We start from the raw sequence: 25,313 nt of genomic DNA on the forward strand, positions 1-25,313 counted from the left end.
CAGAGTGCGGAAGTTCGAGGGACGGAGGGCAGGGCCCCTCCTAAGGACCAGGGCAGGCAGGGGGAGGAGTGCGTGGGGAGGAGCTCGCAGGGAGGAGCCCATGGGGATGAGAGATCATGGGGAGGAAGACAGCTGGGGATGAGAGTTCGTGGGGAGGACCAGTGTGGGGGGGAGGACCTCGTGGGAAGGAGCACTGCTGGGGATGAGAGTTTGTGGGGAGGACTAGTATGGGTGGGGAGAACCTCGTGGGGAGGATGTGGGTGGGGAGGACCTCCTGGAGAGGATGAGTGTGGTGGAGAGGCCCTCGTGGGGAGGATGAGTGTGGTAGGGAGGACCTCCTGGAGAGGATGAGTGTGGTGGAGAGGCCCTCGTGGGGAGGAGCACTGCTGGGGATGAGGGGTCGTGGGGAGGATGAGTGTGGGTGAGGGGGACTTCCTGGAGAGGAGCACTGATGGGGATGAGGGATTGTGGGGAGGATGAGTGTGGGTGGGGAGGAGCTTGCAGGGATGAGCGCTCATCTGACCTTTGACATGGCCATCCCACTTCTGGGAATCTGCCCCAAAGAAAACAGACAAGTCCAGTAAGGGACCCTATAGGAACAAGAATCTCCCCAGAAGCAGCAAAAACATAAATAGGATTTCAGCCACAGGAAGTCAGCCCACAGGAAGTCAGCCACAGGAAGTCAGCCTGCAGGAGTAAGAATGGCACTTGGGGCCGGGCGCGGTGGCTCAAGCCTGTAATCCCAGCACTTTGGGAGGCCGAGACGGGCGGATCACGAGGTCAGGAGATCGAGACCATCCTGGCTAACACGGTGAAACCCCGTCTCTACTAAAAAATACAAAAAACTAGCCGGGCGCGGTGGCGGGCGCCTGTAGTCCCAACTACTCGGGAGGCTGAGGCAGGAGAATGGCGTGAACCCGGGAGGCGGAGCTTGCAGTGAGCTGAGATCTGGCCACTGCACTCCAGCCTGGGCGACAGAGCGAGACTCCGTCTCAAAAAAAAAAAAAAAAAAAAAGAATGGCACTTGGCTGTGATCAATTCATCTCAATACAAAGGAATTCTGTGCCACAAAAATATTCATGGAGGTCTCTGTTTCCTGATGTGAAGTCTTTCCCAGCATCTAGTTGGGCAAAGGCACAGACTGGTGTGTGTTTACCAAGACAAGGTCTCCAGGTGGTAAGGATCATTTATGTTTTCATATCTGCATTTCTGGTTTTTCTACCAATGATCATGTGTTCCCTGTATGTTGATTTTACTCCCAACATTTAGAAATAAAATACTTAAAGTTAATAAAGTGAGTGCCTCTTCTCCGAGCAGACCGTGACCTACTCCTTCGACTGCTCCCTGGTGGCGTGGCTTTCTCTTGGGGCTTGGCCCTCAGTGCACTCCAGTTAATTAATACTTTTGATATGGGGTAGAAGGTGCATTTCAGTATAACCCAATGTCCAGTCAATAAGGGAATACTTTCTTTTTATTTTAGATAGGGTCTCACTCTGTTGCCCAGGCTAGAGCACAGTGTCGTGGTCAGGCTGGGTGTACTCAATCCTCCCACCTCAGCCTCCGAGTAGCTGGGGCTACAGGCATGTGCCACCACACCCAGCTAACTTTTTTATGTTTTTTTTTTGTAGAGACAGGGTCTCACTTAGTTGCCCAGGCTGGTCTGGAACTCCTGGGCTCAAGGGATCCTCCTGCCTCAGCCACCCAAAGTGCTGAGATGACAGGCATGAGCCACCGTGCTCGACTCGGGAAAGCTTCTTTTCGGAAGACAGCAAGCTGATAAAGGCAGGATGAGTAACAGGATGAGGAGGCCGGCGTTCTGCAGCCACTCACGAATGGTACTCCAGGCCCCAGATGCCACTGGACAGCAAGGCAGTGGGAGATGAGGCTACCAGTCTCGGAGAGTGGAAGGGCCAGCACAGAGGCGAGAGACCCTCCGCACCCTGGAGGAGCACGGCCCCAGCACCTCTATGGTGACCGCACTCAGCATCTCCAGCAGGACCACCAGGCGCACACGGGGCTCCCGCCACACCAGAGGAGGGACCCGCATCTCCTGCCCCACGCACGGGTTGTGCTGGGCCGAGATGTGTGACTGCAGGTCCTCTGGCCTCTAGGCCAGATGCCTCTCAGATCGCAGGAGGCAGAGGATCCAGGTGAGCAGCTCGTGGAGGGCAGGGGCAGGTCCAGAACGCGGCAGCTCGGCCGGTGAGGCGCACAGCCCTCCAGACGCCCAGGAAGGAAAAGCAAAGGCAGGAGTGAAGGATTGCTTCGTGCTTATTTAAATATTATCTAATTAAATTATAAATAAAAGTAATTTTTGTTTATGTTTAATGTATTGAAATGGAAGCTAAAAAACAAATGGAAATGAAAGCCCGCTGGGGGGAGGGGCAGGCACGGAAGCCAGACTCCCCTGACGGCGCCTTGTTTGTGAATTTTGCTTTGGAACCATGAACACGTTCACAGCAAACATTTTTTAAATCCTAGACGCTGAAAGTAAAAGGAAATAAATGAAGCTAAGGGTCTACCGAGTTGTTGACTTAGCCACACCAAGAGGGATTTTCTCAAGATTTACACATCCCAGTGTCATGGCCTAAGAAAAACCATGGGGTCGGGCGCGGAGGCTCACCCCTGTAATCCCAGCACTGGGAGGCCGAGGCGCGTTGATCACCTGAGGTCAAGAGTTCGAGACCAGCCTGGCCAACATGGCAAAACTCCGTCTCTACTGAAAATACAAAAATTAGCTGGGCATGGTGGTGCACGCCTGTAATCCCAGCTTCTCAGGAGGCTAAGACAGGAGAATTGCTTGAACCAGGAGGCAGAGGTTGCAGTGAGCCAAGATCGCACCACTCTACTTTAGCCTGGGCGACAGAGCAAGACTGTCTCAAAAAAAAAAAAAAAAAAAAAAAGAAAGAAAGAAAGAGAAAGGATTGAAGAGCTCTGAATTTTTTTTATTTTTTTTTAGTTTTTTAATTATATTATTTTCTATATATCAAGTAACTATGTTATGTATTAAGAACTAAAAATTGGCTGGGCGCAGTGGCTCACGCCTGTAATCCCAGCACTTTAGGATGCCGAGGCAGGTGGATCACGAGGTCAGGAGATCAAGCCCATCCTGGCTAACACAGTGAAACCGGCTCTATTAAAAAATACAAAAAAATTAGCTGAGCGTGGTGGCGGCGCCTGTAGTCCCAGCTCTACTTGGGAGGCTGAGGCAGGAGAATGGCGTGAACCCAGGAGGTGGAGCTTGCAGTGAGCTGAGATCGCGCCACTGCACTCCAGCCTGGGCAACAGAGCAAGACTCCGTCTCAAAAAAAAAAAAAAAAAAACTAAAAATCTGGCTGGACATGGTGGGCTCATGCCTGTAATTCCAACACCGTGGGAGGCTGAGGCAGGTGGATCACCTAAGACCAGGAGTTTGAGACCAGCCTGGCTGATATGGTAAAATCCCATCTGTATTACAAATACAAAAATGGTGGTAGGCACTTGTAATCCCAGTTACTCAGGAGGCTGAGGCAGGAGAATCACTAGAACCTGAGAGTTGGAGGCTGCAGTGAGCCGAGATCATGCCACTGCACTCCAGCCTGGGTGACAGAGCAAGTCCATTTCAAAAAAAAAAAAAGAATTTAAATTCTCAGAGTAAAATAAAAAATCTGATATAAAATCCAAATAGTGAAAACCCTGTAATCCTAAATTTGAACTGGAAATATTAACACAAATCCTTTATATTATATATCCTAATATGAATTTTCTCTTTAAAAAATACTCTCTCCCTCCGTCCACAGAGGCAGCCTCGGGCATCTCCAGGCAGGACCCGGAGCAGCCGAGGCCCTGAGGCCAGCACAAACTGCAGGCACCGAGGAGTCTGTCTATCGCCCCAAGACGCAGCCATCCGAGCTTCCAAAGGCAATGGCCCCAACCGTGGAACGCCACAAGTGCAATCACCGCTTGTGGGCTCACGATGGAACTAGACAAAGCCGCTGGTCACCTCGGGGTCCTCGGAGGAGCCAGGGAGCCAGCCGGTCGCTCTAGACGCTGGGACTCGAGAAAAACAAGAATGTGCGGGGCATTTTGAAGCAGAAACTGTACTTCTGGGACCCAAGCAGTGGATAAGGGAAAATCCATCTTTACCGAAGAATTCCAGCCAAGAAGCTTGGAGGAAAGGCAGGTCAGATATTGACAGATGAAGTCATGCATAGCCCAGGACTGACTTCAAAACAGGATGGGAGCCAGGCGCAGTGACTCACGCCTGTCATCCCAGCACTTTGGGAGGCCGAGGCAGGTGGATCACTTGAGGTCAGGAGTCCGAGACCAGCCTGGCCAGTATGGTGAAACTCCTGTCTCTACTAAAGATACAAAAATTAGCTGGGCGTGGTGGCGGGCACCTGTAATCCCAGCTACTCCGGAGGCTGAGGCAGGAGAATCCCTTGAACCCGCGAGGCAGAGGTTGCAGTGAGTCAGATCACACCAGTGCACTCCAGCCTGGGAAACAGAGCAAGACTCTGTCTCAAAACAAAAACAAAAAAACATGATGGGGAGGGGGTGCAGATACACAAGAGGGGCAGGCGCTGTGCACCTCTGGGTGGGGGAGAGGGGTTCATTCCTACAGTTACCTGTTCCAAACACACAATTTGGACATTAAGATTTTTCATAATAAAAGGTAAAAGCATACAAAGACTTAATACACATGACAACTAAATGCAGTGTGTAGTCTTGACTGAAGTCAAATTTTAAAAAATCACAGGCCAGGGAGACTGATTTGTATAACAATAAAACTCCAGTCTCCTGCAAAAAAAAAACAAAAAAATGACAGGCCAGGCACAGTGGCTCACACCTGCAATCTCAATACTTTGGGAGGCTGAGGCAGGCAGATTGCTTGAGCCCAGGAGTTTGAGACCAGCCTGGACGATATGGTGAAATCCTGTCTCTATAGAAAATGTAAAAATTAGCCAGGCATGGTGGCACATCTGTAGCCGCAGCGACTTGGGAGGCTGAGGTGGGAGGATTGCTTGAGCCCAGGAGGTCAGGGTACTGTGTGCTATGATTGAACCACCGCACTCCAGCCTGGGTGCCAAAGCGAGACTCTCCCTCAAAAAAGAAAAGAATACAACTAAATAGTTTCTGAAAATGGGCTGACAAGCAGCCAGCGTGGGGGAATTACCAATTTTCTGAGGTGTGATAATGGTGCCACGGCTCTCCCGCCTAAGTGACAGAGTGAGACTCCATCTCAAAAAAACAAACAAAAACAAAAGCAAATGTGTTTACCTCAGGTGTGGTTATTCACGTCATGGTCCCACTTTCCCAGGCCTCTGAACAAAAGAGCAGAGCGCTCTCCCAGGTGACGGTGCCATGTCCTGGTTCCGATCCTGTCTCCAGCTGTGCAACCCACATGAGGGAAGGCACATGGGACCCCCAGGTTAGGGTTAGGGTGTGAATGTTTCTGAATGTTTAAATGTATTTACTTACGGAAAGTGGGTTCTGTAGCCCTTCGTGCCCGACAAAGGTGAATGGTGTACAGGGTGGCCCTGGGGCTGGCAGTGGGGTGGCCAGGAGGTCCCATTGTGGTCCTGACACCCCCAGGACTCCCCACCTCAGTCCCACAACTGCAGTCCCTGCCGCACCGTCCACAGCCCCCTGCCTCCCACCCACCACCACCTCACTGCCTTCCCCACCCCCCGCAGGGCCCCCCATTGCTTGGGACATCACAAAGGTGACGATGACAGGTGCCGCACTCCCTCTTACCATCATCTCAGCAGCTGCCGAGCACACCCAGGGCCCGGGCTCCCTCCCCACCCCCTCAGCAGATGCTGGCATAGGCAGCCGCGGGCTCTGTCTCCACTCCTGAACACGCCCTAGGGGGATGGGGCCGCTGGGCACAGGGGTTGGGTAGACCCCAGCACCCCTCCTCACCTTAGAAGCAGATACCTGCCTGCTGACCAGGCACCTGCCAGGCTCCATGGACACTAGCTCCCTCCTCCTCCTGGGATCAGGGCCTCTCCCTCTCAGTGACGGGAGGACCCGCCTGTGACACGGGTTGACCTGGCAGCCAGACCGTGTGAAGACGGGGCTCTGGCAGCTTTGCCAAGAGACTGTCTTGCGTGTGGCCTGGCTTGTCTGGAAGGCGCTCCAGGCTCTGTTGTGTCCCTGCTGAGGAAGCCTGGCCAGCTCCTGGGACGCCCTGAGGTCAAGCGAGCAGGGTAGAGGGCACAACAGTCACCTCTAAACCTGTCGAACCACCTGCCTCCCTCGCCACAATCTCAGCAGCAGATTCTGGGATCTGAGCAGTTGAGAAGGACTAATCTTGTTTTTAAAACACCCCCCCAACCCCCTGCAAGGCGATTTACTGCACTGCCTTCCTCAGTCCCCAGGAAGGCCGGACGCCAGGCCCTCAGCACTGAGCGCACGTGTGGCCCCGTTTCGGTCGCCAGCAGGACGAGTGGACGAGGTTTTCCTCTCGGAGCCTCACTGTTTCCTGCGAAGGCTGCAGGAGTTTACACCTCAAGTGTGCGCTCCGCCTCGTAAGGGCCGCTTTCCACCTCATCTGTGCGCTGGGGTGTTTGTTAGTTTTTTTTTTTGTTTTTTTTTTTTTTTGAGACAGAGTCTTGCTCTGTCGCCCAGGCTGGGGTGCAGTGGCCGGATCTCAGCTCACTGCAAGCTCCGCCCCCCGGGTTTACGCCATTCTCCTGCCTCAGCCTCCCGAGTAGCTGGGACTACAGGCGCCCGCCACCTCGCCCGGCTAGTTTTTTGTATTTTTTTTTAGTAGAGACGGGGTTTCACCGTGTTAGCCAGGATGGTCTCGATCTCCTGACCTCGTGATCCGCCCGTCTCGGCCTCCCAAAGTGCTGGGATACAGGCGTGAGCCACCGCGCCCGGCCTGTTAGTTTTTTTTTTTGAGACAGAGTCTCACTCTGTCCCCCAGGCTAGAGTGCGGTGGTGCGATCTCGGTTCACTGCAACCTCCACCTCCCAGGTTCAAGCAATTCTCCTGCCTCAGCCTCCCGAGCAGCTGGGATTATAGGCATGCGCCACCATGCCCGGCTAATTTTCTGGATTTTTAGTAGAGATGGGGTTTCACCATGTTGGCCAGGCTAGTCTTGAACTCCTGACCTCAGGTGATCTGCCCACCTTGGCCTCCCAAAGTGCTGGGATTACAGACATGAGTCACCGTGCCCTGCCGGGGGTGTTAGCTTTAAAGTCACGTTTTCACCTTACAGTGAAGAATTTCAGAAGCAAGACTTCTGCCCGCAAAACACTACTTTGTCCTTCATAATTGTAATGTTGAAGAATTGCTTTCATTTTTAATCAGTCTTAACAATGCAACTTACTGGCGCCTACAAAGGACGGCAGGCAAGCTGTATTCAATATGCTTATGTTTTATTTACGTAGGTGGCACTTAAAATACATGATGTGTTTAGGGTTGCATTGTCCACAGAAAGCATCAAATACCACTCCACTCCCCACCAAATACATGATGTGTTTAGGGTTACATTGTCCACAGAAAGCATCAAATACCACTCCACTCCCCACCAAAACCAAATAAACAAAGCCAACTCTTTGGCAACAGTTGTGTTAAATAACATCACAGATCACACTTGTTTCTGGCTTCCAAGCCTGGGTCACTGCTACATGGATTGCGCCAGAAACTTCCCGGCTTCAACACGGCTAGATTAAAATTGCTGGCATTTTAAAATCACATCACAGCTTTTCACAATGCCCTCAAGTCCAAGAGGACAAAGGAAAAAGGAACATGAACAGCAGATCCTCATGTGAAAGGGAAGGAAAGTCACTGAGAGGGAGCGTGCAGGGAAGAAGTCAAGGCAGCCCTGGAATTCTACTCCGTGCTCAATAAAAACAAAAAGTGAAGAAGCAATACATCATGCAAATGAAATAATGACCGGAAGGGGGTGCATCTAGTTAGAAGTGACTTTCATAAGGAGTCAATGTTCGCGAACTGAAACATTAGTTCAACCTCCTTGTGCCGTCTCTGGGTGTTTTGCGCATGTGTAAATACCAGCCCGTTTTCCCCAGCACGGCCCTAACCCATGGACACTAGGGGAGGGTGCCGCTGAGCAAAAAATTTTGCTAACAATAATTAGCAAAAATCCGAGAAAAAAAAAATATGGACTCTAGCAAAACCTACACCATATTTGAAGTTGAATTTGGACTACCTGCAGAGGATGCAAATTAAAAGAGCAAACAGAAGGAATGATTTTACATCTGATGGGATTCACGACAGCCTTCTATTGGTGTGGCGGGATTGCTCTGAGGAAAAGGTGCAGGAGTCAGTGTGTCACTTGCGATATTCTCTAAGTTACACTCCACTGAATTACTTTAATTCCAAACACTACGCCGCCACAGGAAAGAGCCTCATTTCATGAATGTTACTCAGTTAGCTGTCTGCGCCCTACTGCACTCCTAAAGCTAGAAATACTCCAGCAGCACGCGGAGCGGTTGGGTAGCCGAAAAGAATGAAGAGGATCCGGAAGCACTAGAGGAAAATGCTAGCAGATTGAGCGCTGGAGAGAAGCAGAGAGTCGCGGCCGCATCCCAAAAGTCTATCCCCGCCACCCGTGCCGTCAGCCCCGTCTCCTGACCCTGCTCTGACTGATCCGTGATCGCATAATCCTGCCGAGCGAGTGTGGCCTCGAGACAGTCCTGCCCCAACGCCGCTACCTAGCGCGTGTGCACGACCGCGCGCCGAGCACGGGGGAGCGCCAGCGTCCGGGGGTGCACCGCGCGCCTCGAGTCCGGTCTAGTGATTGCCTTTGGTCGACTTCTTCTTCTTGGACTCCTCTCTCTGCTTCTGCTTCTTCCTCTTGCCACCTTCTTTGAATCCTAAGGAAACACGGCTTGTAAAACACTGTGCGGAACAGCACTGCTTCCCCAGCAAGAGCCAAACATGTTTTCTCAGTATTTCCCCATGTTAAGAACAAAAAGCAACAAAATGAAGTCGTCTATCTGGGCCACACCTGCACCTCAAAACGGGAGCTGACTTTCCAAGGTGCACGTTGAGAACCGCTCACACTACCCAGAGAGCTTCGCCACCCTGCAGAGAAGTGAGGGCTCCCACCTATCCAAGCTCCGCCCAGCAGCAGAGCTAGAAGCCCACCCTGGGCCTCAGCCCCGGAACCCCGCCCTGGGCTCCCCTTCAGAGCGCACACTGGGCCTGCGCAAAGCTGCGCCCCGCTGTGGGGAGGGTGTCCGCGGTCTCCTCTGCTTCCCCAGCCGGCCGCAGTGCAGCCTGTCTGCAGGCAAAGCCTTGGCGTGGACTGGCCTCACGTTTGCGGGCTCTGTGCCATCCGGCGTGGGAAAGTCCCATTTCTTATTGGAGGAAAGTAACCTTTCATTTTCCTTTTGCTAAAGCCAACGGCTGACACTGACTGATCCAGCTGAAGCGCAGGGAGAAAGACGCCCACCCTCTGAACATCTGATCCAACGTGCCAGAAATAAACACCTCTGGATTCATTTTGCAGAAATTGTCTTGGACTCAGTGTGTGCCAACATGGGTGCAGGAAACGGGCCTGATGTTGAATTTGGCCACAATTGTCAACATGACGGGGCACAGGGAACATGGCCGGCAGCAGGCAGGGCGGGCCTGGGTCCCACACGCACGGGCCCTCGACCTGCCAGGAGAACACTCCAAAGACCCACGCAACTTCACATCGTGGCATCGTGCCTCACTGGGAGGAGCCTGCTCACAGCCCTCTCCGGGGCCTCAGGCCCTGCCCACAGTCAGGACTTGCCCCAGAGAATCACAATCATGGTGGGCCGAGTGCCGGGCTCCAACCACATGCATTCCACGCCCAGCTGACGGCCGCCATGCTGACCAGCATGTCACAGGTGCAAGTCCACTGAGTGTGGCTCACGCGTGTCCTGGACCACAGTGGGGCAAACACACGTGGACTTTCAAATGTGCCGTGGCTGTCACCACTGAGCACTGCCCGGACCCCGACAGCTCTCCACGGGAGGGGACAAGCCTGCAGATCCAGTCCACACCCACAGCCACACACCACGCCACTCGCCTGTGGCCTGTGCACTGTGGAGGCTGCCACCTTCGCAGCTTTCCACTAGAGCCGAGCGCGTCCTAATCGCCCTACGAGGGAGCAGCGCAAGATGCGCGTTCTGCGAACCGCCAAGCGTTCCATGCTGCGTTTTTAGGAAATGTGCCTTAAGTTACGGAAAGAAAGAAAGAACGGAGGGGCATGTGCGCCGTTGGCGGCTGCCAGGCCGCTGAGGACCTGCTTCCAAAGCAAGGAGGCGGCTCTGCAGAAAACGCAGAGGAAAGGAAAGGAAGCGGGAGGAAGCCAGGAGATCTCCCTCCCGAGGAGCACGCAGGGAACACCCCCTGACTGGAGCGCGGCCTGGGCAGAGCCAGCTCTCGGAGGCCGTGTCCCCCAGAGGATCCTCATGCCCCAGGACCCGAGGGACCCCGTGGGATGGGGGCGGGGTGGGGGGTCAGCCCAGCCTGAGGTTCCTCAGCTTCGGGAAAGCAAACTTTACCAAGACTCCAGAACAAAGGGAGTAACAGGAGCTCCTTTAAAACAACTGCTGCCGCTGGTCCTTTACGAGTTAGGGCCGGAAAGCCTGAGGTGACCACACTGCAGTCACCCTCACCGCCCTGGGGCTGCCGGGGAGGGTGGCGAGGGGCGGGTCCGCCACAAAGAAACCCCTTTCCGGTCTTCTTCAAGCCTCCAATATTGCTGGGCGTGGTGGCTCACGCCTGTAATCCCAACACTTTGGGAGGCTGAAGCCGGGGATCACCTGAGGTCAGGAGTTCGAGACCAGCCTGTCCAACATGGAGAAACCACATCTCTACTAAAAATACAAAAATGAGCCAGATGTGGTGGTGGGCGCCTGTAGTCCCAGTCACTCGGGAGGTGAGGCAGGAAAATCACCAGAACCCTCGAGGCAGAAGTTGCAGTGAGCCGGGATCATGCCACTGCACTCCAGCCTGGGTGACAGAGCGAGACAGTCTCAAAAAAAAAAAAAGTCCAAAATTGAAGTGAGAAAAACAGAGCAGGCCCTCCTGTCACCTGAACCTCCTGCGAATCACAGACATGGCCTTGGGCACCGGCTCGCGGGCTCCAGACCTTCGAGGGACTGCCAGCCTCGGGCACAGACCACAGAGGCACACTCTCCCATCAGCGACTACTTAAAAATTCGTCCTGATAGAAAAGGACTTCTGGAAACTGTTGAAAACCCTTAAGTATAAATACACAAATTAGTTTCATTAAAAAGACAAACTTCGAGCCGTTGAAAGCTGAGGGCAGGGTTAGATTGCAATCTTTAGTTGGAGCTCCCTTCTACAGCATTCCGTCCTACAGCATTCCGTCCTACAGCATTCCGGGACAGGCTGCTTTCCTCAGTCAAAAAAGTAAAGGACCTGTTTTACTCTTTCTTTCATGTTTAGTCATTTTACTTTTCCTTTTTTAACAGTTACATGTTCTTGATATTCCTACAGTAGGTATGGAATTCATAAACACAAAATCTCACTCGTCCTTTCCAAAGCCTGAGTTAGGATCGGGTGGGTTCCCGGCAGTGCCTCTGTCCTCTGAACTAAGGCAGGGCGAGTGCTGGGGTTAAGGACTCCACACAGCAGCAAATGTCAGCCAGGGAACCCCACACCACGCAGCAGGGACAGGCGCTCCCCGCCGACCCGCCGCTCTGCTGACCAGGATAGGAGCACCCCCAGTACCCTGTACTCCCCAACATTCCTGCTTCCACTGACTGCACCCCGTTGTCAATCACACCAGACACAAGGAGGGGAAATTCTTGCAGAAGCAGTACGTTCCGTATTTTGAGGGGTGCATCTCAAGTGAGAGCTCATTTCCAGCCTAAAAAAAATCATGCCCTAGAACCGCCCAGGCCTGGGGGCTGCACACCTGGCTGTGACTCCATGAGTGGAAGCTCGCTCACTCCTGGGAGCTCCAATAAGACCTACTCGATTCAGGGACTGGTCAGACGGCTGGAGGCCAAAGCAGGGGCCATCAATACTGCTGGGTGGCCGGTCTCCTCACTGCGTACTCCTTTTTCAGGAACCTTGCCCAGGACATGCCAATCCCACAAAAAGATAGTGGGATCTTCCAGGCACCCAGAGGCCTGGCCGAGAGTCATGGGTTTTCCGTGACAAGGGGCTTCGGGGAAAGAGAGACCTTCAGTGACACAAAAATGCAGCAAACCAGTCTCCTGACTCAGGAGCCTGTGTTACCGCTACAAAGTCCCCTGGTCAGCACACCCAGCAGGCTGGAGCTAAGGGGTCTGCACCCGTGTGACTTTGTCATGCCCACACTAGCACATGCCCTTGTCTGCAGGCATGTACAGTTGTTCCGATTTGGTGGTGCTGGTGCTCTGATCCCGATACAATGAGTGAGCCTGCAGGGGCGGAGCCTTGCTCAGCCTCTTTCTTGTCACCCACCAGCACCCTGGGGTTGGTGAGTAAGTCGCAAATGGCCTCTGCAGAGACCAAAACCACCCTGCTTTGCAATTTCACTCTAGTTCTGTCTCCAACTCTGCAGCAGCTTCCTGAATCATCCATTGAGTCAGCTTTGTCATCTGTCAATAAGAACTTAAGTAAAAGTCTCTTGACATGTGTTCATTATATATTTGTATGAAAATCACATCTTTAAATCTTTGATGGTTACTTTGGTATCTTCAAGATCTCATGAAGCGATTAAAAAGGAAACAAATGAGAGGAAAAGCGGCCGGGCGCGGTGGCTCAAGCCTGTAATCCCAGCACTTTGGGAGGCCGAGATGGGTGGATCACGAGGTCAGGAGATCGAGACCATCCTGGCTAACACGGTGAAATCCCATCTCTACTAAAAAATACAAAAAACTAGCCGGGCGAGGTGGCGGGCGCCTGTAGTCCCAGCTACTCGGGAGGCTGAGGCCGGAGAATGGCGTGAACCCGGGAGGCGGAGCTTGCAGTGAGCTGAGATCCGGCCACTGCACTCCAGCCTGGGCGACAGAGCGAGACTCCGTCTCAAAAAAAAAAAAAAAAAAAAAAAGAGAGGAAAAGCTCTGGGACGGAGGCTCCCCAAAGAGGATCCGGGCAGAAACAAAAGCCATCACTGGTCTCTTTGCTGTAAGGGTTTGTGTTGGGATTCAGCAGTCAGCCAGCTTTCCCCCTCAGAAACGGTGCATGGCAGGGAAGCCGAGGAGACTAACTGGCAAAGCCGTGAGGCGCGGGGAGAACGGCGCCTGCCCCCCACATCAGTCCTGCCCACAGCCACAGTCGCTGGGAGGAGGAGACCAGCCCAGTTCTGAAATACGGGTGTGGCCTCAGGCCTGTGCTGGGTGCTGTTCCAGGAGTCTCACCTCACTTTAAACATGGCTCCTCCAGGCGGCTCGCACCTGTGCACCACATTCTTGGGGCCTGGGAAATCACAAGGCTCCTCACAGGCCAGGCTTCCGGTGGCCTCCTCACCCCAGTGGTTCAGGGACACTACAGCTATGACCTGCTCTATCCTGCACCTTGCAAAGACCCATCAACAAACAGTGCGCCCTCCCTACCGCCCTCAGACCCTTCAGTGCCAGGAGTGCACAACAGATCCTGGGGAGCCTCCCTCACGCCCGCTCAGTGCAGGGATCCTGGGGAGCCTCCCCCACACCCACTCAATGAAGGGAACCCTGGGGAGCCTCCCCCACACCCACTCAGTACAAGGATCCTGGGGAGCCTCCCCGACACCCACTCAGTGCAGGGATCCTGGGGAACCTTCCCTGCGCCCACTCAGTGCAGGGATCCTGGGGAACCTTCCCCGCACCCACTCAGTGCAGGGATCCTGGGGAGCCTCCCCCACACCCACTCAGTGCAGGGATCCTGGGGAGCCTCCCCCACGCCCACTCAGTGCAGGGATCCTGGGGAACCTTCCCCGCGCCCACTCAGTGCAGGGATCCTGGGGAGCCTCCCCTACACCCACTCAGTGCAGGGATCCTGGGGAGCCTCCCCCACACCCACTCAGTGCAGGGATCCTGGGGAGCCTCCCCTACACCCACTCAGTGCAGGGATCCTGGGGAGCCTCCCCTACACCCACTCAGTGCAGGGATCCTGGGGAGCCTCCCCCACACCCACTCAGTACAAGGATCCTGGGGAGCCTCCCCCACACTCACTCAGTACAAGGATCCTGGGGAGCCTCCCTCACGCCCACTCAGTGCAGGGATCCTGGGGAACCTTCCCCGCACCCACTCAGTGCAGGGATCCTGGGGAACCTCCCCCGCGCCCACTCAGTGCAGGGATCCTGGGGAACCTCCCCCGCGCCCACTCAGTGCAGGGATCCTGGGGAACCTTCCCCGCGCCCACTCAGTGCAGGGATCCTGGGGAACCTTCCCCGCACCCACTCAGTGCAGGGATCCTGGGGAGCCTCCCTCACACCCACTCAGTGCATGGGGAGTTCTTTCTGGGTGCACACAGCCTGCAACTGCCTCTGTTTATCACTCAGTGACACAGCACACTCACATGGCAAAGTCGAGCACAGCAGGGTGGGCGGCCAGCCAGCTGGAGGGGCTGCTGGGCCCACCCACAGGCATCGCGTCCTGAGGCTCTCATGGCTGGGGGTGCACCTTCCGTCCTCCTCGGAAGCGTAACCGGCAACTGTGCTTCATCCAAGGAGGACTGGAAGGGGCTAATTTTTCAATAGAAAATTCCATGAAGGGAAAGGGAGAGACCTCCCCGCTGCTTCTCCTGTCCTGCTTAGACAGTGCTGTTCCGCCCACATCCACAGAAGTAACCTCAGGACATCCGCTCAGGTCCCCCAAACCCAGAGATCAGCCATCCCTATCTTCCTGCACGACAGGAGCGGCTGGGTCCCCTGACTGTGTGCAGTGGTAAGAACCAGAGGGGGCACAAATGCTTCCAACCGATGCACGGTTCACACTAAACAGACCCTGGGCTGTAGTACGCAGTCAGGGCCAAGCCCACATGCACAGCACGTCCTCAGGGCGACCCAGAACTTCTCCGGGGCACTCACTTCAGAGACTCTCCAGCTCCCTAAGAGGGGGGCGGCGGGCAGGGCGGCCAAGAGCCCCACGGCGGGTGACGGGCAGACTACGCTTCACAAGGACGTCTGACTTGAGGGGTCTTTTGTTCTGCACCCAGCGCAGAAGAAGCCACGAGAAGGTGAAGCTGACGGAGGGGCAGGAGCAGATGCAGACCCCCCCAGCACCAGACCACCTGGCCTAAGCCACAGGCCTCAAGCTCTACGCTGAAAGCTACGGAAAGGCACGTCTACGGTAAAAGCAGCACCTCGCACTGCTGTGGCAGCTCTGTCATCCTTTGGGGAGCAACACACTGCGTAAAGGACACGGGGACCCCGTTTTAACGGTGGGGGGCCGGAGCCACCGTGGCGTGGGGGCTGCGGGCGGGAGGGGAACAGAGCGAAGCCACCTCCTCCCGCCCCGCCCTCCCCCGCCCGCTCAGGTCAGAACACAGCAGCACAGGCGCGGTTTGTGTCCTCGCTGTCCTCTGGCACCCACGGGAGTCTCCCTCTGGGCCTGCTCCTCGGCTGCCTCCCTTTGCACACCTGCTGCGGACGCGAGGGGGTCCCAGGGCCCGGGTGCCCGAGGTCGGTCCTGCTCGCCCTCCTCCTCATAGAGAGAGTGAGGCGCATGTCTGAGCAGTGAGGCGGGCCGGGGCGGCTTCGGCGGGCGGAGGCTGGCAGGCTGGGCTGGCAGGGCGTTCTGGCCTCTCCGCGTGCGTTCCTCAGCGAGGGCATCCTCGTCGGCCACACCTGCAAGCACAGGGGGAGAGAGACGGCCGTGAGTGAGCGGCAGCCGGCCCCTCCAGGGCAAGGTCTCCCTGACAGACGCGTCATCTCTGGGGAGGAGAAAGAGGTTATCGCCTTTCTTCGGTGGCACCACTGGGGCCAGAACTTAACGCTCCGAGTGGGAAGAGAGTCATCTGAAAATCACCCCTCTCTCTCCTGAAGAAGCGGCTCCCCGCCCCACCAGCTTTGGCACAACCAACACGCCCCTTCCAAGAGCGAGAGTGCCCCCCTGAAATCACAGCCCAGGGCTGACAAATTCACTGTCGGAATCAGCCAGCTGGGCCACCCTGGGGAAGAAAGGCTCTGGGTCCAGCTGGCGATTTCATCCTCCGAGTCCACACACAGAAGACGCCCCCTCTCCGCCTCGTGCTGGAATAAATCTGTGGCCGCGGCAGCGGTGCCCACGGGAGCCACAGCTCCGCCCAAGGCAGGGCCACGCCAGTGCAGCGCCAGCTCTGGCCCCGCACAACACACACACACCCCCAAGACAGGCCGGCTCCTCAATGCTCTGAAAAGTTGTGCTTTTATTAATCTTTTGAAATACAGAAAAAGTCATTGGGAGGCCGAGGCGGGCGGATCACAAGGTCAGGAGATCGAGACCACGGTGAAACCCCGTCTCTACTAAAAATACAAAAAATTAGCCAGGCGAGGTGGCGGCGCCTGTAGTCCCAGCTACTCAGGAGGCTGAGGCAGGAGAATGGCGTGAACCCAGGAGGCGGAGCTTGCAGTGAGCCGAGATTGCGCCACTGTACTCCAGCCTGGGCGACAGAGCGAGACTCCGTCTCAAAAAACAAACAAAAAAAAAACACACACACACACACACAAAAAAAAGAAATATAGGCCAGGCGCGGGGACTCACGCCTGTAATCCCAGCACTTTGGGAGGCTGAGGCGGGCAGATCATGAGGTCAGGAGTTCAAGACCATCCTGGCTAACACGGTGAAACCCTGTCTCTACTAAAAATACAAAAAATTAGCCGGGCGAGGTGGCAGGCGCCTGTAGTCCCAGCTACTCGGGAGGCTGAGGCAGGAGAATGGTGAGAACCTGGGAGGTGGAGCTTGCAGTGAGCCAAGATCGCGCCACTGCACTCCAGCCTGGGGGACACAGTGAGACTCCATCTCAAAAAAAAAAATACAGAAAAAATGTTTTGAACACTGATGGATACGAGGAATAAAAATAAGAAAACAATATTCGCAGAATGATCTCCACTGTGATTCTCTGAAGGTGTGAGTGACAGTCGCTGTGTGGATGTGAGGGAGGCAGCGGCAGCTCCAGGAGCAAAGCGTGTGAGGCTGTAGCTGGTGGATTCCTCGTCCCTCTGCAAACTCTAAAATGTGTCTAAAACGTGTCGCACCCAGCACTTCGGGCCCCAAGCCCTGCGCAGATGTAAAGCGAGGCAGACCCCTCCCGTGGCACAGCACGGAGTTTATGCCAGAGGCGGCCCGTCCTCCTCACTTCCCCGCTGGCACTAAGGAGCACTCAGCCACTGAAACGCGCCTGAAACGCAACGGACTGAGATCGACGGACATTCAGGGGCTTCTCCAATTAAACTGGCCCGTACGCCACTTCCATGCTGAGTGCCAGGCCCGGGGCCCGCCCCAGGAGCTCAAATGTGATCACCCACAACGGACACAACTGGCTCTGAGGTCAGGAAGGAACCTGCTCTCAGGCTGTCCCCTCAGGCCAGGCTCTGGTCCTTGGAGACCATGATGGTGATGCTCACCTAAGGAAGACCCTCACACGAGTGCAGAATTCATCTCCAAGACCTGGGCAACTCGCAACCTGGGGCCTGCGTGTCCCCAGAGGGGAGGGCAAGCCTCACAAAACCCTAAAGCTGCAGCACGGCGCCCACAGGGCTCGGTCGTTTCTGGAACTCAGCAAACCCAAGAGGAGGCGCAGGCCTCAGATGTCACCTTCTACCCCCATCCTATTTCCCCACACTGTGAACACAGAATGTAATTTTGGGGACCATTTAACCATGCACCGTAAATGCAGGCTGTGAGGCTTCACCTATGGCACCCATTGTCAACACCGGCCTGCACGTCCTTCACCTATGACACCCATTGTCAACACCGGCCCGCACGTCCTGCCAGGGGACCCCAGGGCCCCTGCTGAGATGGCTACACCAGGAGAACACACGCATGTCTCGGCATCACGCAGAACTGCTGAGCTGAGAGGGGTCACCTAGCCCGGGGCCAGTTCTCCCCTTGGGAACTCCGTGTGCTCACGGGCAGAATGAACAGGTGGCAGGGCTGCTGTCTGCGATTCTATGATGTGAGTGAAGGAAAACAGCCCCCAGCACACAGGCCGTGCGTGCGGGTGTCATGCACACACAGCACTTCCTGAGCGTGCCCGCGGCAGGAGGAAACATGCCAGGGTCCCCTGACCAGGCCCCAGTTGCAGGCTGGGAGCGAGGAGGGCTCTGGGACAAGGACACCCAGGATGCAGCTTCTCAGCAAACCAAGCTGTTTCCCAGCTGCCTGGACCCTGGCAGGAGAGCGGGACACATGGAGACAGTGCTGCGAACTTGCTGTTGTGTGGCAACATGGCTTCCAGATCTGACACGGAAACTCAAAGGGGCAGGCTGCCCTGTTGACATCTGTGGACCCTGGACCGTCCCAGCCCCTTGGACACCAAGGAGAGACTCAGCACAGCTGCTCCCAGGGCACCACGTCCCACCTTGGAGGGAGAGAGGAGAGACGAGGGGACCCACACACACAGCAGCAAAGGGCCAACCGGAACCTGCCGGTGCCAAGCCCGTTCCCGCCTCCAGGAGGATTACACCCAATACTCCGCCATGACTTTGAAGATTATACTTTGCCAACTAATGTAGAACATTTGAGAAAAAAATTTAAAGTTTCTGGTGTGTGACACACTGAACTGGACCCTAAATATCCATAGCTGTGAAGTCTTCCCCGGCACAGTGATGCAGCAGGAGCTCTGTGACTGCCACCAGAAGAGCCACCCACTGCCTGGCCCAGCCACACACCCCAGTGCCCGGGAGCTTCAGAGCCAAGCGGGAGCCGCTCACCCGCCCCACTCCGTGGGGAGGGAAAAGGGGGGCAGGGTAACCCCACACATCCTGGCTCATCCTGGCTCTGGGACGCCCAGTCTCGCTGCCACTTGAAATTACGCACTTCCAGCTCAGCTGCAGTTGGGAACCCCCGCCTCCCACTGTCCCCCGCACCCCTGGTCCGCAGGTGAAAACACGCCCCTGGGCGGGCGTCCAAGGACCCGTTTTCAGAGCGCTGTGGGTCAGCCGGGGCTGCCATCGCATCGCCTGGGGGCCAGGCTTCTGGTCCAGCCTCAACCAGGGCTTCCCGCCCTCAAGGTCCAGCCTCCTTCGGAGCTGCTCTGGGAGAGGTTCTGCTTCTACCGTTTGTTTAGAAAAAGGCCCCACTGAGACTGAAAACTGATACTTTGAAAATGAATATTGAAGACACCTGCAGCATCCAAAGCTCCCTGCATCATCTCCTCAGAGGCTGAGGCCACTGGGCAGGCAAGGACGGTGCACTCCTTCTAACCCCGGGCCGCTGAGCTGGCCAGCTGCGGGCTCAGAGCAGCCCTGGAGTGACTGGGGGAGAAAGGTGCAGGCTCCACAGCCACATCCACAGGGCAGCCTGGCTCCTGCGGATACGCCTGCATCCCTATCCTCTCCTGCTCGGCTCAGCCGCTCCGCCCCCGGCCAGGTCCCGGCAACACCCAGAAGCCTCCCTCCCCCCACTCACTTTGGAGGAGGGCTGGGGCTGGCACACGTGGCAGGTAGACAGCAGCTGCTCAGGTCTGGTCTCTCGGCAAACCCTTCTGGCCCCAGCGGTCAGACATAGTTCTGTGTCCCCAGGCCAAGCACACAAGGGACTCCCCAAGGTTCCCATGAAACCTCATGGTCAGTGAGGTGCCAGGAAAAGTGACTTGAGGAAAGAAGATGAAGGTGGAGATGAGGACCGCCTTATCACCTGGGGAGTCACACAGCACGCCGCTGCTCCAAACCCCCACACTGAGCCTCCCGTGGGCACGGTGCACGGCTGGCATGGACAGGGAACGGCCGCCTCCCGGCTGGGACGCAGATGTGCCAGCAGGGGTCATCAGCTGTCTGACAAAAGGGACACACAGTTGGTCTGAACAGGAGGACTACCCGACTCGGCCTCGATGGTTCTATCTGTTCAGGGCCAAGGCTCTGGGCGTCCTCCTGCTGCAGCCGCCCCAGCGACACGCCGGCACTGCTGGAGGCTCTGTTCCCCACCTCACTGGCAGGTGAAGCCATTGCCTCCAAGGTTCTAACCTACACTGTGCATGGAGCTTTCCCACCCCACTGCCTCCTACAGCTTTCCAGCAAGGAAAAATAAAAAAGAGAAAGTGGCTGGAGAGCAGTCGCGGCAGGCAGGACAGACAGACCGGCTGCAGGAGAACCGGAACAGGCACCGCCCCACGGCCCTTGCCTTGGACTCGGCCTCCCAGTCCCTCCCAGGCCCAGCATTATCCCATCTCCCTCCTGGCCACAATGGGATCAGCCCCGAGGTTCGGGTTTCATTGGCGCAGGATGCAGCCTGGTACAGTCTGTCAAGGTCCCAGGAGACTGCATGGTGAGCTCCAGGCCATGACAGGCTCTCCAGAGATGCCCCAGGGCCTCACAGGCAGTGGCTCTCCGTGTTCAGGGCTGACAGGGCCACCGCGTGAACCCTGGGAACCCCCCAGACAGTAAGGCAGGTGTTCTTAGCAACCCTGCCCCCCGGCCCATCCGCCTCCCACTCACAACGAGGAAGGACCACGAGGAGGAAGGAGCTGGGGCTGCTGATGCTGAGAAACGTGCCTCACAAGATGTGGGAATGCACAGACCCGCACTCCTGCCAGCATCCCAGGACGGGACAAGCCAGCCTCATGCACAGCCTGGAAGCAGGCGCCACGCGGAGGGCCGAGGAACACACAACTCAGCACACTTCCCACAGCAACACCCTCTCCCACGGCAAAGCGCCCCCAGGACATGCTCTCGAACATCCTGCTAGAGCTCACACAGCTATCGCACAACACGTCCTTGTGTGATTCAGGAGTTCCCCGCCACACCACCCTCTTATCTCTACCATCGCTGCGTCCCACGTGCGAGAGGACCTGGAAGACTGGCCTGTCGGTGACCCAAGGACCCTGCTTCCGGCGCTCCACATGCCTGCAGTTCTGAGGATTCCACCAGTCCTCTCGTGCAGGGAAGGGCCCAGACCACATCAATGTGTTCACACAAGTAACTGTTACACCAATCCTTTTAAAAACACGTGTGCACAGGCTGGCGCAGTGGCTCACACCTGTCATCCCAGCACTTTGGGAGGCTGAGGCAGGAGGATCACCTAAGCCCAGGAGTTTGAGACCAGCTTAGCTTCGAGATCAGCTTGGGCAACACAGAAAGACCCCATCTCAGCCCGGAACGGTGGCTCCCGCCTATAATCCCAGCACTTTGAGAGCCCGAGGCAGGCGGATCATTTGAGGTCAGAAGTTTGAGACCAGTCTGGGCAACATGACCCCGTCTCTACTAAAAATGTAAAAATTAGCTGGGTGTGGTGGCATGTGCCTGTAGTCCCAGCTACTCAGGAGGCTGAGGCATGAGAATCGTTTGAGCCTGGGAGGCAGAGGTTGCAGGGAGCTGAGATTGCACCACTGCACTCCAGGCTGGGCAACAGAGCGAGACTCCTTATCAAAAAAAGACAGACCCCATCTCTATCAAAAGAAAAAAATACAAAAATTAGCCCAGTGCGCTGTTGCACGCCTACAGTCCCAGCCACTCTGGAGGCTGAGGTGGGAGAATTACTTGAGCCCAGGGGATTCAAGGCTGCAATGAGCTGTGATTACACCACTGCACTCCAGCCTAAGTGACAGATTAAGACTTTGTCTCAAAAAAAGAAAATGAAACAAAACTGCACAGTAGGGCTGGAAGTGTCAGCTCACACCTGTCGTCCCAGCACTTTGGGAGGCTAAAGTGGAGGCTAAAGATCACTTGGGCCCAAGAGTTTGAGACCAGCCTGGGCAACACAGTGAGACCCCATCTCTACAAAAAAGAGAAAAAATTAGCCAGGTGTAGTGGTGTACGCCTGTAGTCTCAGCTACTCGGGGGGCTGAGCTGGGAGGACTGCTTGAGCCTAGGAGTTCGAGGCTGCAGTGAGCTGTGATCGCACCACTGCACTCCTGCCTGGGTAACAGAAATCCTGCCTTAAAAAAAAAACCCTGCACAGTAGGCTGAAAGGTGTTCCTTCCCACCCTCAAGAAACAGCCAGTGCCCCTCGTTCAACACTGAGGCTCCTGGGTCAGGGTGGACAGGAAGGCACTGCAGTCTCTGGAGCAGCCTCTGGTTCCGCTGGGAGTCCACACAGGGTGGGCCGCACTTCCCCCTAAAGCCCCGGGGCAAATGTAACCGCTCTCCTTGGTTGCTAATTTGGGAAACAAGGTATTGTGAAAGGACAATGAATCTCGGGACCCCAAAATCACTCAGCTAAAGGGAGAAAGCAAGCTGGGAACTGTGTTGGGCACACCTGCCTCCCATTTTATTCCTAAAGAAGGTGGCTACAGCTGGGCCCAGGGGTGCACGCCTGCAGTCCCAGCTACTCAGGAGGCTGAGCTGGGAGGATCGCTTGACGTGGACTCAGGAGGCGGAGGTTGCTGCGAGCTGAGACTGCACCACGGGACTCCAGCCTGGGCAACAGGAGTGAGACAACGTCTCAAAAAAAAACAAAGGCCACACACCTCCCTCACAATTTGTGCACAAGGAAATTCCCTGTGGGGCTCAAGATCTTTACCCTAGAGCAGTTGTGTGGGATTTCACCCTGGCAATGTGAGTGGACAGCTTACCTTCACAGGTGCAGACAAAGGACAGATCTCAAAGTCATCCCTCTGCTCCCCTGAGACAAACGCGTATCTGACTGCTTCCTCTGCCCTGTTGTTTCACGGAGCCAGACTAAGGCACACGTGGCCCTTCCTCTACCCCCTCTCACACGTGGATTATGTATTCAGTGAAAGGCTGATCAGAGACTCAACAGAAAGCAACGATTTGTCTTATCCACCTATGACCCGGAAGCCCCCATCCCCACTTCCAGCTGTCCCACCTTTCCGGAACGTACATCTTGTGTGTAGGTACGCCTCATGTCTCCCCGAGGTGCATAAAACCAAGCTGTGCCCCGACCACCTCAGGCACCTGTCGTCAGGGCCTCCTGAGGCTGTATCACGGGCACGTCCTCAACCTCGGCAAAATAAACTTCCTGCGCTGACTGAGACCATCTCAGATACTCCTGGTTCACAGTACGAAGGCAGACCAGAAGGCTGATGGAGAAAGTAGGGGTCCGTGGAGTTTCTCCGTGGCCCAAGGTGATGACTGCTCCCGATTCTAACAATGTTCCAGTTTACCCTGCCCTGGAAAAGTGCAGGTGTCAAACAGTGGCTTCCTTTAAATAAGAAACCACAGGCTCCATATTCCTTGTTTTAAATCGGGGCCACCCATGTACCACAGGCCCCTGGGATGGAAGAAACAGTGACCCCCCAAGACACATTGCTACTTCTCCTGCCACGCCCTGCCCACAACCCTCCCCTGGGACCCAGCTCCCTCAGCCTACGGAGGTGGAGGCGGTGTGAGCAGTCTGGCCAGCCCGGGAGGTGCTTGTCTCTGAATAGAGATGGATGCCGAGTAGCGTGACAGCGCCAAGCTCAAAGCACACATGGCCCTGCGGCAACCACAGGTCACCCCTTCACCCCACGCCTGCCCCGTGCTGTGGCCAGCATGCCTCCTAACTCAAAGCACACATGGCCCTGTGGCCACCACAGGCAACCCCTTCACCCCATGCCCGCCCCATGGCCAGCAGGAGAGCATGGCAGGTGGTGGGGGACTCGCTGCAGGCCAAGCCACTCAGCAGTGGGACTGTGCTGCACCCACCACTGCATGGGCAGCATGTGTCCTTGGAAGCATGGGTGTCCGTGGAAGCATGGGTGTCCGTGGAAGCATGGGTGCCCGTGGAAGCATGGGTGCCCGTGGAAGCATGGGTGCCCGTGGAAGGGGTGTCCGTGGAAGCATGGGTGTCCGTGGAAGGGGTGTCCGTGGAAGCATGGGTGTCCGTGGAAGGGGTGTCCGTGGAAGCATGGGTGTCCGTGGAAGGGGTGTCCGTGGAAGGGGTGTCCGTGGAAGCATGGGTGTCCGTGGAAGGGGTGTCCGTGGAAGCATGGGTGCCCGTGGAAGCATGGGTGCCTGTGGAAGCATGTGTCCCTTGGAAGCATGGGTGCCCGTGGAAGCATGGGTGTCCGTGGAAGCATGGGTGCCTGTGGAAGGGGTGCCCGTGGAAGCATGGGTGTCCATGGAAGAATAGGTGCCCGTGGAAGGGGTGCCCGTGGAAGCATGGGTGTCCGTGGAAGAATAGGTGCCCGTGGAAGGGGTGCCCGTGGAAGCATGGGTGTCCGTGGAAGAATAGGTGCCCGTGGAAGGGGTGCCCGTGGAAGCATGGGTGTCCGTGGAAGAATAGGTGCCCGTGGAAGGGGTGCCCGTGGAAGCATGGGTGTCCGTGGAAGGGGTGCCCGTGGAAGGGGTGCCCGTGGAAGCATGGGTGTCCGTGGAAGCATGGGTGTCCGTGGAAGCATGGGTGCCCGTGGAAGCATGGGTGTCCGTGGAAGCATGGGTGTCCGTGGAAGCATGGGTGTGCGTGGAAGCATGGGTGTCCGTGGAAGGGGTGCCCGTGGAAGGGGTGTCCGTGGAAGGGGTGTCCGTGGAAGGGGTGCAGCTCAGAGAAGAAGAGGTGCCTTCCCTCTGCTTCCACCGTCCCCTCATCTTTAAAATGGGGACAAGGCCAGAGCGGACCCCGCCTGGGATCCCTGCACTCTGGGAGGCCAAGCAGGGAGGATCACATGGGCCCACGAGTTCGAGACCAGCCTGGGCAACATAGGGAGACGCCATCTCTATAAGAAAATACAACGAGGATGAAACCCAGTTGTCAAGGCTGAGTGCAGCAGAACCGCTCTCAACACAACAGCAGCCTGAAGAACGGAAGCCACAGAGAGTGGACGGGCTCCCTCCGTCGCAGCGACCGAGGGAGAGGAGCCCTCAAGGCTTCTGCTAAGATGAGCAGCCTGTGGGCTCCGGGCTCCAACCATTCTGAGAGGGTCCACATGCAGGAAGAGCCGGCCTCTGGAACAGAGAAGGCAGGCGGGGCGCCGGCCCGCTGCTGGGGAACTGGAAAGGTCTGGGAGGGGCGCATGGAGACAGCGGCAGGAGGGCCACTGCTGCAGAGGTCAGGGCATACTCAGTCCCCTTCCCACCTCTGTTTCTAATAGGCAGGAATTTCTTTATTGCGTGATGCTTCACGTCACAGCTCTCTCCCCTTAGTTCCACTCACCTTGACACATTTTTATACCTGATTTACTTCCCCTGTTATAGGCTGAACCGTGTCCCCAAAAACTCACACACAGACGTCGTGACTTCAAATCTACATTCACTTTTAAAAACTGCTACATCCACCATATGAACAGGTCTCTGTGCTCTTTCCATTCCTTAAGAAATATAAATTAGGTTGGTTGAGCGCAGCGGCTCACGTCTGTAATCCCAGCAC

At 56.1% G+C, this 25,313-nt stretch overlaps 2 protein-coding genes across 3 annotated transcripts in view; both read right to left on the bottom strand.

Moving 5' to 3' along the window:
* Positions 1-25,313, bottom strand: part of UBE3C (ubiquitin protein ligase E3C) — a 542,607-nt gene that overhangs the window by 235,667 nt on the left and 281,627 nt on the right. The gene's annotated exons all lie outside the window — the stretch shown is intronic.
* The window catches only part of DNAJB6 (DnaJ heat shock protein family (Hsp40) member B6), an 84,793-nt gene continuing 66,829 nt past the window's right edge, over positions 7,350-25,313 (bottom strand). Inside the window, exons 9-10 of one of the 2 annotated variants that reach the window (XM_050785729.1) lie at positions 15,509-15,715; positions 7,350-8,828 (exon numbers count right to left, since the gene is read on the bottom strand). In XM_050785729.1, the coding sequence (XP_050641686.1) occupies positions 8,746-8,828; positions 15,509-15,715 (290 nt within the window). In that variant the 3' untranslated portion in view covers positions 7,350-8,745. Of the gene's footprint in view, positions 8,829-15,386; positions 15,716-25,313 lie in introns of those variants that run through there. The other variant, XM_050785728.1, reaches the window with a different exon arrangement.

Source organism: Macaca thibetana, chromosome 3 (genome assembly GCF_024542745.1).
Source record: "Macaca thibetana thibetana isolate TM-01 chromosome 3, ASM2454274v1, whole genome shotgun sequence".
NCBI lineage: Eukaryota > Metazoa > Chordata > Mammalia > Primates > Cercopithecidae > Macaca > Macaca thibetana.